At 44.7% G+C, this 14,094-nt stretch overlaps 1 protein-coding gene and 1 pseudogene across 2 annotated transcripts in view; both read left to right on the top strand.

Annotated features, from left to right (window-relative positions):
• The first annotated feature begins 410 nt into the window (after window positions 1-410).
• Window positions 411-2,256, top strand: LOC308405852 (nuclear factor 7, ovary-like; annotated as a pseudogene). Its single transcript has one exon. The product of its transcript is annotated as a nuclear factor 7, ovary-like (transcript).
• A 5,450-nt stretch (window positions 2,257-7,706) lies between these two features.
• Window positions 7,707-14,094, top strand: part of arhgap36 (Rho GTPase activating protein 36) — an 84,635-nt gene continuing 78,247 nt past the window's right edge. Inside the window, exon 1 of the mRNA XM_080875002.1 lies at window positions 7,707-7,828. Within this exon, the coding sequence (XP_080731128.1) occupies window positions 7,811-7,828 (18 nt within the window). The 5' untranslated portion in view covers window positions 7,707-7,810. The remainder of the gene's footprint in view (window positions 7,829-14,094) is intronic.

Raw genomic sequence — 14,094 nt, 5'->3', positions numbered from 1 at the left:
ACGCTCTCGCTGCTGGGGAACCTAACAAATAACCAGAACAAAGACTAAAATAGAGCATGTCAAACAGCTGCACCGCTGAGGGACCTGTGCGACTACTGTGACCTGTTTTACAGTTGCTGGCAGGTAAACAACTGATCTCTGGAATGAAACACGTTCTCGTTTATGTGTGATGTAGCGGCTATAAGTTTTAGAAAAGTTTTCATTTTGTGACCTGTCCAACTGAAATGGAGGAAAACCTGTTTTACAGCTTTTTAGCAAATGGCAGGATGACATTTGACATCTGGAATGAAGCATTACAAGTGAAGCAACATTTTTCTCCTTATCTAACTTGCGTGAAGCGAACTAGGAAACCGATTGTTCTTCTTCCTCAGCAAAAAGAGACGCACAGAGGACTAAGTATGGACCGAACTAGCAGCTTCCTCTGATCTGAGTGAGTCCAGCTACAGGAGAGGAAAGTGGAAAACTCCAACACTGCTGCCTCGAACTGCTGACGCTCCACACACTGAATTTGAGTTTGACCAAAAACACGACTCAAAGGAAGTTTCAGTGAAGTTCGCAGAGGAGGGAGGGAGCCGGGACTGACTGTACTTCCTGTCTGCTGTTTTCAGCTTCACTCACAGACTTCATGGCTTCCAGATCAGAGGAGGATCTCTGCTGTTCAGTCTGTCAGGAGGTCTTCAGAGATCCTGTTCTTCTGTCATGCAGCCACAGCTTCTGTAAAGACTGTCTGAAGAGATGGTGGAGAGAGAGACCAATACATGAGTGTCCATTTTGTAAGAAAATATCAGTGTATGATCCTCCTTTAAACCGAGCTTTAAAGAACCTGTGTGAGTCATTCTTACAGGAGAGAGTTCGGAGAGCTTCAGAGGCTCTCTGCAGTCTGCACTCTGAGAAACTCAAACTCTTCTGTCTGGACCATCAGCAGCCAGTGTGTGTCGTCTGCAGAGACTCGGAAAAACACACCAACCACAGATTCAGACCCATTGATGAAGCTGCACGACAACACAAGAAAGAACTTCAGGAAACTTTGGAGCCCTTAAAGAAGAAATTAAAGGTTTGTGAAGAAGTTCAAGTGAAGTTTGATCAAACAGCAGAACACATTAAGGTTCAGGCCCGACACACAGAGAGGCAGATTAAGGAGAAGTTTAAGAAGCTTCACCTGTTTCTAGCAGAGGAAGAGGAGGCCAGGCTGGATGCACTGAGGGAGGAAGAGGAGCAGAAGAGTGGGATGATGAAGGAGAAGATGGAGGCTCTGAGCAGAGACATAGCAGCTCTTTCAGACACAATCAGAGCCACAGAGGAGGAGCTGAGAGCTGAAGACATCTCATTCCTGTGCAGCTACAAGACTGCAGTGGAAAGAGTCCAGCGCTGCCCCCTGCTGGATGATCCACAGCTACCCTCAGGAGCTCTGATAGACCAGGCCAAACACCTGGGCAACCTGACCTTCAACATCTGGATCAACATGAAGGACGTGGTCTCCTACACTCCTATCATTCTGGACCCAAACACTGCTCATCCAGAACTCATCCTGTGTGAAGATGTGACCAGTGTGAGACGAGAAGGAGAGAGGCAGCAGCTTCCCGATAATCCAGAGAGGTTTGATTACTCCTGCTCTGTCCTTGGCTCGGAGGGCTTTAACTCAGGGACTCACAGCTGGGATGTTGAGGTTGGAGAGAGTACAGGGTGGATACTGGGTGTGTCAGAAGAGTCTGTGGAGAGGAAGGGAGACAGACTCTGGATTATGGATAATTTGGTTCTATCGAGGTGAATACTCAGCATCGTCTCCATCAGCAGAGACGGTTCTCTCAGTAGAAAAGAAGCCCCAGAGGATCAGAGTGAATCTGGACTGGAGCAGAGGAAAGCTGTCGTTCTCTGATCCTGATACTAGCACACACATACACACCTTCACACACACTTTCAGTCAAAGGATTTTTCCATATTTTGAAACTGGCTGGTAAAGTGAAGGTGGGTCCGATGAAGGTGTCAGTGGAGCAGATGAGTTGAGGATGATGAGATTTCTAATGTTTCCTGTCAGTGATTCGAAGCTGTTAAACTGCAGCTGTCCTCCTGCTGCCTCGTTGTTCCAAAGCTCTTTGTTTCACTGTTTCTGCTGTCCACCTTTTCACATGGGAAATCATTTCACTGCTTCTCACTGAATGACTCCCCAAACTCGATTTGAAATTCTATCAGATCTCTAATCATTACAAGTGATTCAAGTTTCTATTTGATGTGTGTAAATAAATGGAGATGATTTAGTTTGGACTGACATGTGTTGATTGGGTGGAGCAGTTTGTTGTTGTCTTCTTGTCTGTTTATGACAACAATAAATATATTGTTGAAATAATGAATCATGTTTAAAAATCAAACTGCTGTAATAAAACAAACTAGTTGTGTAACGGTCCTGTTTCGGTCGCGATCTTCTGTTAGGTGTGGCTGTGTGCAGGCAGGAATAGGACCCAAGGTGCAGACTCCGGAGACAGACGTGAACTCAAAAAAGGCTTTAATTTAATACTCAAAATATAACAAAACTGAAAAAACTCAAAACAAACTTAAACTAGAGAAATGACAGAACACACAGCTAAGAAAACGGTAGATCACGACACGGACACAGAGAAACACAGGGCTTAAATACACAGAGGGAGCAATCAGGGAATGAGTAACAGGAGGGAAACACAGCTGGGGCAAATCAGAACTGACGAGACAAAAGGAAGCATAAACTGAACACACTGAGATAAGACAGAGACCTTCAAAGTAAAACACATAACACAGACTCACATGCAGGCACTACAGAGGGAACAGAGACGTGGGACCAGGGCAGACACAAACACTGACTGAACACGGGGATATAGGAACTAAGGATACACAGAGACGCGAACTAGACAAGGGGATACAGGTGATAGGGGAGACAGAGCAACTAAAGAAGACAGAGACATAAACCATAAGACAGAACTCAAAGAAACCAAAGACTAAAAAGTATAAATAATATAATAAACTCAAATACCCTGGGTCAACGACCCAGGCATCCTAACAGTACCCCCCCCCTTAAGGGCTGGCTTCCAGACAGCCCAAACCAAAACACCAAAACAAAAACAACCCAACCAGGGCGGGCGGTGGGGGAAACAGGATGGAGGGCTCGAAACAAAGCCAAACAAGGAGCCAGAAACAAAAAAAAGAACAAACAATGGAGCCCGGAAAGCAACAGAACAAAAAACAGGCTCACGACAGGCGCAGACGGCCAGGAAAAACAGTTCACAAAAAGTTCAGGGGGCCGACCCGGAGGCTGACAGCACAACAGTGCAAACCCGGGCAGTTCAGGGGGGCGGCCCGGAGGCTGACGGCCCAAGAGCCCAGAAAACAGTTCAGGGGGCCGGTCAGGCAAGAGACACCGGCGACGACGGAGTAGGTCAGGAGGCCGACCGGGCGGGAGGCACTGGTGGCGGCGTAGTTCAGGGGGTCGTCCATGACGGCGGCGTAGTTCAGAGGGCTGTGCATGACGGCAACGACGTCCAGTCATCGGCCGGACAGGACGTGCAGGACGAGCAGGCCGGACAGGCCGTGCAGGATGAGCAGGCCGGGCAGGACGTGCAGGATGAGCAGGCCGGGCAGGACGTGCAGGATGAGCAGGCCGGGCAGGACGTGCACGACGTGCAGGAACAGACAGCAGGGAGACCTCAGGAGCAGACGAAGCCGAACACTCGGAGGCTGGACCAGGCGGAGCTGCAGAGGCTGAGACCGGACCAGGCGGAGCTGCAGAAGCTGAGGCCGAAGCCGGACCAGGCGAAGCCGAAGCCGAGGCAGAAGCTAATGGTGGCTGGATGGGCTCCTCGGGCCCTCCAGCGGACGTGGCAGAAGGCTGAACGGGCTCCTCGGGCCCTCCAGCGGACGTGGCAGAAGGCTGAACGGGCTCCTCGGGCCCTCCAGCGGACGTGGCAGAAGGCTGAACGGGCTCCTCGGGCCCTCCAGCGGACGTGGCAGAAGGCTGAACGGGCTCCTCGGGCCCTCCAGCTGACGAGGCAGAAGGCTGAACGGGCTCCTCGGGCCCTCCAGCTGACGAGGCGTGAGGCTGAACGGGCTCCTCGGGCCCTCCAGCTGACGAGGCGTGAGGCTGAACGGGCTCCTCGGGCCCTCCAGCTGACGTGGCGTGAGACTGAATGGGCTCCTCGGGCCCTCCAGCGGAGGCAGGTGGCTGAAGCGGTTCCCCGGACCCTCCAGCGGAGGCAGGTGGCTGAACGGATGACCGAGGAGAGGAGCGACGGTGGCGTCGCTTCCTTTTAGACGAGGGAACAGGAACCGGTGGAGAAACGGAGACCTCCTCCTCATCCTCCGACCACACAGCCGCCAGGAAAAAGGCAGGCGAACGGACAGGCGAACAAGGTCCCAGCTGGCGTGAGGAAGGGGGGGAAGCCTGTAGTGGCGATGAAGCAGAGTGTGCGTTGTCCTGCGGCAGCGGTGGGGAAGATGCAGTGAGGGAGAGAGCAAGCTCACTAGCCCTGACCTGCTCTCTCCAGGCAGTTATGGTGTTCCCCAACTCAGTGTCCTTAGCGAACTGGCTAAGCTGGGGATTATGCCGAATGATGGCCTCCACCGCGCTCAGCCCCACTGCCATGGTCCTTAAATCCGGGGACAGGGCGATGCGGTCGAGCAGGCTCACCAGCCGCTCCATCTCGCCGTTGAACTCAAAGAAAAAGGAGTCTGCAGGGTCCATGTTCTGGTCGCGATCTTCTGTTAGGTGTGGCTGTGTGCAGGCAGGAATAGGACACAAGGTGCAGACTCCGGAGACAGACGTGAACTCAAAAAAGGCTTTAATTTAATACTCAAAATATAACAAAACTGAAAAAACTCAAAACAAACTTAAACTAGAGAAATGACAGAACACACAGCTAAGAAAACGGTAGATCACGACACGGACACAGAGAAACACAGGGCTTAAATACACAGAGGGAGCAATCAGGGAATGAGTAACAGGAGGGAAACACAGCTGGGGCAAATCAGAACTGACGAGACCAAAGAAGCGTAACCTGAACACACTGAGATAAGACAGAGACCTTCAAAGTAAAACACATAACACAGACTCACATGCAGGCACTACAGAGGGAACAGAGACGTGGGACCAGGGCAGACACAAACACTGACTGAACACGGGGATATAGGAACTAAGGATACACAGAGACGTGAACTAGACAAGGGGATACAGGTGATAGGGGAGACAGAGCAACTAAAGAAGACAGAGACATAAACCATAAGACAGAACTCAAAGAAACCAAAGACTAAAAAGTATAAATAATATAATAAACTCAAATACCCTGGGTCAACGACCCAGGCATCCTAACACCCAGTGTTTTGTATTATTATTCATCTTTGAGTTCATCATGGTTCATCACTGTTGTCGCATTGTACCCTCACCGTGCTGCGTTTTCCCTCCGTGTTTCTAGTTTCCCAGTTTTCTAGTTTGAGTTTGGTGTTTGTGTGTCTAGTTTAGCTTTCCTGTATTTCATGTTAAAGTTTTTCTCCAGCAATAAAGCTGCTGCCTTTAGTTTGTCATTCAGTCTCCGAGACCTGCATTTGGGTCCTACATCCTGGCTTCGGTCTTCTGGAGTCTGGAAGCTAGGAGCATGGAGGACCGGGGGAAATAGGAGTTTGCAAGCTGGTGGGCAGTGGAATTGGTTGCAGACAGAGGCACACGGGAGGGGGGGAAGCAAGACTGTGGAGGTCCAGGTGAGTTTGAAGGTGAGAATGGTCCAGAGATCCAGAGGAGGTAGGGTAGGCAGGCAGGTGTGAGTAAAAACGGTGCCAGCATCCTTATGTGCAAAATATTTTAAATAGCAGAGGAGTAAAGTCTCTGTGGAATCAACTGGTTAGCAAACAGTCTGGGGAAGGTTAGCTGTGTGTGCTGGTCTTATATGCAGCCAGCTTCATTGGCTCCAGGTGTGGATCCAGGGTGTGGTGTGGTGTGGTCATGTGGCTCTAGTCTTTACTTAAGCATGTAGCCTGCCTCTCGTGCCGTGCTTTGGTCTTGCGTGCCACACTCATTAACACTAGAATAAAAAATTAATAAAGTTGGTGTCGGGAGCATGTCGCAAACATGTCTGCCACGAGGGGAGCCATATTGTTGTGAGGCGGCCTACATGGACGAGGTGAAGAACCTGGCATCGTGGTGTCAGGACAACAGCTGAATGTCTGCAAGACCAAGGAGCTGGTGGTGGACTTCAGAAGGAGTAAGCACCAAGTGTACAAGCTTCTTATCATCAATAGAGCTCCAGTGGAGAGGGTGCTGTCAACACATTGCTGTGCTAACATGGCACAAGACACTTTAACATTCCACTCGCACAATGTACATTTTCAGATTTTTAATTTAAAATTTCAATTTTTTAAAATTTAATTTACTTATTGTATTAGTCTTTTTTTGCACAGTCAAAGGAGCAGTTCAGGACACATTTCACTTTGTGTTGTACTCGTATGACTATGCACGTGACATAAAGAATCTAGAATCTTTATGTAATTTTACTTCAATTAGATTTGATTTTAGCACATTTTCCCTTTTTAATTCAAATACAGAGAAATACTCTCTTTACTTTCTAAAGATGTGTTTTTTAAATAGATACATAGATAGATAAACCTTTATTAGTCAAACACGTGGGAAAATTGTTGTCACAGCAGAAAGTAGACAGTGCAAAGTTATAGCAGCAAAATTAAAGAAAAACAGTGGAATAGGAAAAAGAATAACATACTATATACAATATAATAAAATACTACACTGTCAGAAAAAAATACACTTAGTTTTATTGCACATGTGTAGATGTGTGTGTTTGCTCAGCTGCAAACTTTTTCTTGTGGAGTCTGACAGCAGTAGGAAGAAAAGACCTGCGGACTCTCTGTTTTCCAACAGGAATGACCGTACTGCAGACGACCCTGTCCGACACACAGCCCTGAGTTATCACATACTGTGGTCGGTCGTTGAGGTAGATCCATGGAGTATCCTTTCTCACAGTGCTCCCAGAGTTCTTCGGGTGAGAGAGGGAATGATGTAGGAGGTGGGCCTTTGAAGATGTCCCACAAACTGTCCTCACCTCCATGGTCAAAAACACTCAGTGCGGTCCTCACAAGGATAGGCTCGCCAGTGCGCACACACACGGAGGGGAAGGCTCTCTCATCAGGGCCAAACTACAGAGCTCCATTCTTCCTGTTTCTGACAGCGGAGAGCACGCCGTGTTATCTATGACACACACACACACACACACACACACACACACACACACACACACACACACACACACACACACACACAGGAAGAACTGACACCAATCTGCAATCAGCACAGAGACGCCCAGAGAGACAGAGCGACTTCTCCCCCTGCTTTACTGACTAAAACATTTACAAAACTGTTAAAAAAATGACACATGATCTGAAAAATAAAATTAAATAATGATGCTGGAAAAAAGAAAGATAGAAAATAAAGGTGGTGGATTGGGGGCGGGGAAGTAATTACACTGGAAAAGCGATGAAAGAAAAAAAGAAAAGAGAGGAAGTGGAACCAAAAAAAAAGAGAGATAAAGAGAGAGGGGGAGGCACTGAAGTCATGTGGGGAGGAGAAAAACAAGGAGGGGGAGGAGTAAACGTCAAGTGCAGGAGGGAAGAGAGAAAGAGAGAGGGGTAAGGAGCAACATTGGGAAAGAGGAAGGGGAGCAGAAGCATCCAGTTTGGAGTATCTGTACCTGGGACAGACGCGCACTGCTGGCTAATGCCGCTGCTGGATGGACGCCGCTCACCTGCACGCTTCCAGCACTTATGAGACCGACCTGTGCGCGCAGACATGCATTTCTACTATGTGGTAGGTAACGCACATGGACCTCTCTAACTGTGTGTGTGTTTGCTGCAGGCACTCACCTTTTAAACTCATCTTTGCATGGTGCAGCTGTAAAGGAGCAAGATGTGCAGTCAGAGATTAGAGAGCATTGTTGAAGGCCTTTTAGTTGTTTTTTTTTTTTTAATCGATCACATGCCCCCCCCGCTGCTGCTGCTCCTTCTTTATCATCTGTGTTGTTATTGCGCTATCATTAAACTCGGCTGAACTTGTTCTTCCAGCATTCCCAAATATTTCTCCCTTGCAGTAACGCCCAAATCCATCATTCCTGTAAAATTATTCATTTGTGAAATGTTTCTTTCTTGGCCTGAAAATTTTGGAAATGCATGAAGTCTCCACCTCTGTCAGTTTCATAGCTGTGGTTTCAAAAAATTAATAATTATATCAGTTGTTCCTTGGCTCTTCGACTAAAATAAGCCTTCATTATCTGTTCTACAAGCAGAGAAAAACAGTCTCAGTGACATATTTTCCTTCTTGCATGACAAGGAAAATATGTCATGTTATGTCACTGCAGACAATAAAGGCAAAATATTTTTATGACGTTACTTTAATGTTTAAATGTCTACTTTGACCTCCATGCATGTATCAAGTGGTTGATTATCTTTTTCCTGATAGTCCACCTAATTATTTACTATTAGTTATGCAATCCCGCATGCTTAAGTACAAAGTGCTTTATTTCATTCATCCCGGTCGTTACATTTTTCTTTCACACAGTGCAACACAAACATTTTAGTCACTGCAGGCATCCTGCAGCCTGCTACAACTCTGTGTAATGCAGTGCAACTTGGTTCAGATTAGGATAATTAATGGCACAGCAGCGTGTTTTAGTTTAAGGAAACTTAATAGCAGCAAAGCACAATCAGCATCAATATCCTCCGTTGGTCAGCACTATGGACTTTTTAGTATCTTTCAGGTCATTAATATGTCTTTGTGACTCATAACTTTAATATAATGATGATGTAATAGTCTGTGTATGTGTATGCTCCCTGACCAGAAGTAAATAGATACTTGAAAAAGTTCGCAAACAGCTTTACAAAGTGAAGTATTTAGTACATAAAGAGCTACATATATTCCCCAGAAGGTCATTTTTCTTCTTCTTCTTCTTCTTCTTCTTCTTCTTCTTCTTATTTTGGATACTTTGCATCCTTTGTCCAATATGTCCACTATCTTACAAGTCACTCCCGACACTCGTCTTCACCCACTCCACCCTGCCTGCTCTCTCCTTCCTCTCTCTTGTGCACTGTCTGTTGCTTTGGGTGGTTGACCCCAGCTATTTAAACTCATCCACCTTCTCTCACTATAGACCATAATGTAATCTGCAAACATCACCATGGAGACTCCGACTCACAGCTTGTATTTTGTAAATAACACATTAAAACTACTTAACAGGTGACGCGAGCAATCATTTCATTAATATGTGACGACTTGCTGGGGTTACCCTCAGGTCTTTGCAGTCATGCGGATGTTACTGTAACATGCACCAATCCCTTAACCATTGCGCAGACCGTGCTCAGCCATCCTGAATGGCATTGTCACTCCACAGTGTTTGCAGCCTCCCCCAGCAAGGCGGCATACACTTTTACCCCTCAAAAACTGCCAGGGAATAACTCAAGGTCATCCAAAAGAGCACAGGGTATTGACCCAGGCTCTGAACCTGGAGCAGGTGGGGGAGAAACATACGTAGTTAAGTAGCAGTGCTTTGCAGTACAGACTCATGCTGAGCTGAAAGAAGACATGGTGCAGGTGACTCTTTTCATTTCTGTTATCCTGCTCCATTTGCCATAACGTATTTTAACACCAAACCGAGGAGTTGGCATCATATTCAGATTGGGATCACTGGTTGGATCACTGGTTCACAATCAGTAGTTTAAGATGTTTGGGTTTGTTTGTTTTTTATCAGTGTTGCTTCACATCAATGCCTCTTAGCTCGAAGACTGGAAAAACACTCATATCTTGTTTTTCTCCCACAAGAAAAAATGTTGATGGTTTCAGCGTTTGGCGAAATACTCCAGATTACACAGAGTTTTGACTTGCCTTAAATTTAACTGGAGCAACAAGGAGAAAGATAAAAACTGGCAAACCAGAAGCGCAAACCTGCCAAAGTGCCTCTGACTGCAAAAGAGAGTTTGAGCTGCACTGATTTCAGTGGCAATTACGAAACTGCAGATGTGTGAATTGCGAGAGCGTGGGCGAAATGATCGTTGATCATTTCTTTACGACTTGAAAACCGAGGGCCTCTGCCATCTGCTTTGGAGCATCACTTGGCTTCAGCAGGCAAAAACCAGGTCCAGCTAAATCTTAAAAGTTAATAGTCCAAATATATTTCTCCATGCCTGCTTTTCCTGCCTCTCAGACATTACCAGACAGCTGCATCACTTCCCTCTCACACTAGCATATCTGCATCTGTCCATCTGCCATCTCTCGTTTCCCTACTAGCATAGCCTGTCTGCCTGTCGTTACCCCATCTGCCTCTGACTCGCTTCACCGCCGCACCAGTCACGGATACGTGCACGGCTCAATCATATTTTGTGCTTGTCTTCTTGATTTGTGAATCCCACTCTGGCGTGTTATTAGCTCCACAAAGTGGCCAAATCCCTTTAAAGCGTTGGGGATTTGGCCCCACGTGTCAACTGGAGCTTTGACTTCTTCATCAGAAGCAGAAGCTCGTTATCAGGCTGGTGAAGGTTTGCAACTGTTGCTAACTTGGTTAAAAAGCAAAGAGAAAACTTTCATTTATTCTATTTGGAGTTTTCCTTTGAGGTTCTAAACTATTTGTGTTTAACACGTTTTGATTGATTATCTTGGACAAAAAAAGAAAAAAATGGTCTGGAGTATGAAAGATTCTTATTTTTGCTCTTAATGTCTTCATACTTGAATGATAAATCTTTTGTGTTTGTTTTTGCAATAAGATGAAAATGTGAACACCTCTCATGAGTCTGTGGCCTGAGATATTTCTCTTGAACGCCTGAGCGTTGCTGTGGCGAGTGACACGCATTCAGAGGTTGAAGCTTATCTGCAGGGAGTTGATAGCTGCTCAGAGCTCACCTTAAATCTGAGTTTAGGGGGGATTTGGCTCACCAGTTTAGGAAGCAGTCTCAGTCCGAGAAGCATTTTATCGAAATATAACGTGGAAAAATGAAGCTTGCGGCCCTTCTTTCAGTTATAGAGGAGAAATACTTGTTAAACTGAAATTGGGTTGAAATTTTCAGTCATTCATGGATTGGAAAGTTGACCCTTGGAGCCTTGGTTGAAGTTTATAGGTATTAAAAACACAGCAAACACCTATTTCAGTTGCGAATGTGCCCCAGATGTGCCTCCATATGTTTTCCTGCCTCCCCCATTTTTGTTTAATGATTTTTGAATTTCAAGAGGAAACACCTCCCTCATTTACCGCAATCAATCAAGTGCACGCGCAGCCACGCCTTCATAATCAAGTTGCACAAGAACCTCAGGCTGCAGATGGCTGTTTCTAGCTTTTCTTGCTGACACCAGCATTCAACCACAACCACACGCAACCATCATCGCTTCTTAGTTCCTACTTGTTCAGAAACGATGGCTATCTCGCCGTGCTTCCTGTCTGACTTTATCAAGCAAAATTGACAAGACAATTCTCGGTCTGACTTTTGGCCTGCAAGCTGAACGACTCCAGTAAGCTTTTTAAATTTTAAATATTAAGCGCGTGTGCTTCAGTCAGACTTACTCTGTTGACATTAAGGCTTTTAGTTTTTTCGATTACGATAATAGCCTTAGTCACATCACCCACGGAGATTTAAAGAAAAACAGAGTTGATAAGAAAAAGTGTTAGAGAAGAGAACACAAGAATTAATAAGGAAAAAAATCTTATCTATACATAAACAAAACATTCAGATTCAAAGACAGAGTAAGAATTTAAGGATTTCTGGAGTATTTTAACAGTTTGGGCTCTTTTAGGCCTTTTTGTTGTTTCTTTCTCTCTCTCTCTTTCCTCTGTCTTCACTATCCTCACTATATCACCAAAACTTACCTCCTATCCTGCTGTAGTTTTTATGTGTTGTTTGTATTTGCTCAGACCTATGTGTGCAGTGCATTGCGCTTCCTGCTGACTAATGGACACCACTTGATATAAGTGTAAACTCATGAAAATGAAATTGAAAGCATAAAGGGGGCAGTGACAAATAGTGACAAACAATAGAAAAGATGGATGTAGCAACCCAGTAATGCAGAGGTCATTAGCCTCTTGGCAGCTGCAATGCTGGTGTTTTGAAGGTAGACATTATGGAAAGCAACCATAACAGCTCATGTAACATCTGCTTATATACTGCAGCTGGCTAAATCCATAAAGATCAGTGAACCTTCAGAGCACCAACATCAGCGCAGGTGAGCTGATCAAAGCCTTTTTTGCACAAATCTACTGAAAATAAATCTACTAGAACTCACAAGTTGAGACAACTTTTTCATGCTGCACCATTAAACTTGCCCCTACTGTTCCCCCACCTACCAAATGTCATTTTAACCAACGCATACCAGGTGTGTTTTTGGCTGTTTTTGACATTTACAGCCAAGAGTTTCATGGTATTACGCTGTACTCTGTAAATTTAATACACAAGCGCGAGTGTTGTTTGGCCTCTTAGTGCTGTTGGTTGTGAAATGAAAATAATTTGATGGGTTTGTAAGGTGCTTATATAAATTTAAAAGTACAAGCGATTTTAGCCTGTTGCTATAGGTAGATGTCAGAAAACATGATGACATCTGAAATTATCACATATAATTGATGTTTCGTGGATATAAATGTTGTTCTAAAATAAAAATGATATAATACTTTTATAAAGTGTTGTAGACGCATAAATGGAAAAAATGGGTCATTTTTAGATAGTTGCTAGGAAACATGGTGTCTTGTATAACAAAATTTTGTGGATATAAACTGGATGTTACAATACTTTCAATAGGTGTTAAAAACGGGATATTTCAGCCGGTTGTCACAGGATTTCTAGGAAACCTGATGATGTAATAATATGTGATGTAGTTAAAAACTTTCAGGAGCCTAAGATGTACCTGCGTACCAAGTTTGTATGTTCAGTTCCTGGTTGTGGTGGAGGAGTTGGGGGACAAAGAATCAAACTAGCAGAGAAACAGATTTTTGTGAATTATTGAAGATTATTGTAAGATATAGTCTCATATCTGACATTTTCCCACTGTCTTTATCGACTGCTGAGAGGTTACGAATGGTTTAGCTATCGGTCATCCTTTGATCACCTTTAAAGAAAGATGTTAACATCTGGCTTCCAACAGTTTGGCCTCTCCTCATCTCCTTAGTTTCTTTTCTCTTTTGATAAGGTGCACATTAGTTGTCACCTGGATAACATAAACTGGCAACAACCATATAGGCAAGTCTGAATGCCGGGTGAATTTTGCTTCATCTTTAAGGGATAAATGAGAGTCTCTACTGTGTTTTCCAATCAAAGTTCAGTCCCCAACCAATTTATTCAGGCAATTTAATTCTGACTAATTACTTTGAAAAAAAAAATGCAAACTAAAACAAACTTTTCATTCCAGACTTGTCAGGGCTCCTCCTCCAACGTGGGGTAGTGAGTTCTGCTTGCCCCATGCTACTGTGATACCACTAATGATTTAACTGGGCATGAGTATAACTGGAGGGCAAGTGATTTCTGATAACTGTGGAGAAATGTGAGGGTGTGATGTGTATGGCTTTTCAACACCAACCACCAGTTTCTTTGCTGTATTAGTTTCACCGTGATCTCCATGTCTATCCTATCTGGCCTTCTGAGTTTATCTCAGAAGGCCAGATAGGATTAAGTCAACCTGCCAACTCACAAATTTGACCACCTTAAGCTGTAATATAATGAAATACAGTCTGGCTGTTGAGCTGCAAAAGGTTGATAAAATTTGTGTAATAGCTGAAGTGCTATTAAATAACCTCAAATAACTTCAATAAATTTAATCACTGCATGACAGCAGGAGTTTTGATTTTCTCCAGAGGCTTTGGAAAGTCTTGGCTAAAGTTTTAAATCATCTTCATTGCTGTATTTCAGAGCTGTCTTTTGGTCTTGCTTTATTAGTTCAGCAGTTTGTCTGTTATTCCTTTAGACTCAGACAAAATTTTGGAAAGTTCTCATAAGTTATACTCCAGACAATTATAATAGACTGCCAAATGAATTTTGGAGGAGGGAAAACTTTTTGCAAAATGTTGTCTCGTCTGTACTTGTCCGACTTCCCAACAGGACCCATGACATTAA

Source organism: Rhamphochromis sp. 'chilingali' (assembly GCF_963969265.1).
Source record: "Rhamphochromis sp. 'chilingali' genome assembly, chromosome: 1".
Taxonomy (NCBI): domain Eukaryota; kingdom Metazoa; phylum Chordata; class Actinopteri; order Cichliformes; family Cichlidae; genus Rhamphochromis; species Rhamphochromis sp. 'chilingali'.
Note: the sequence above shows the minus strand (reverse complement) of the source record. Positions and strands in the feature narration are given on the sequence as shown.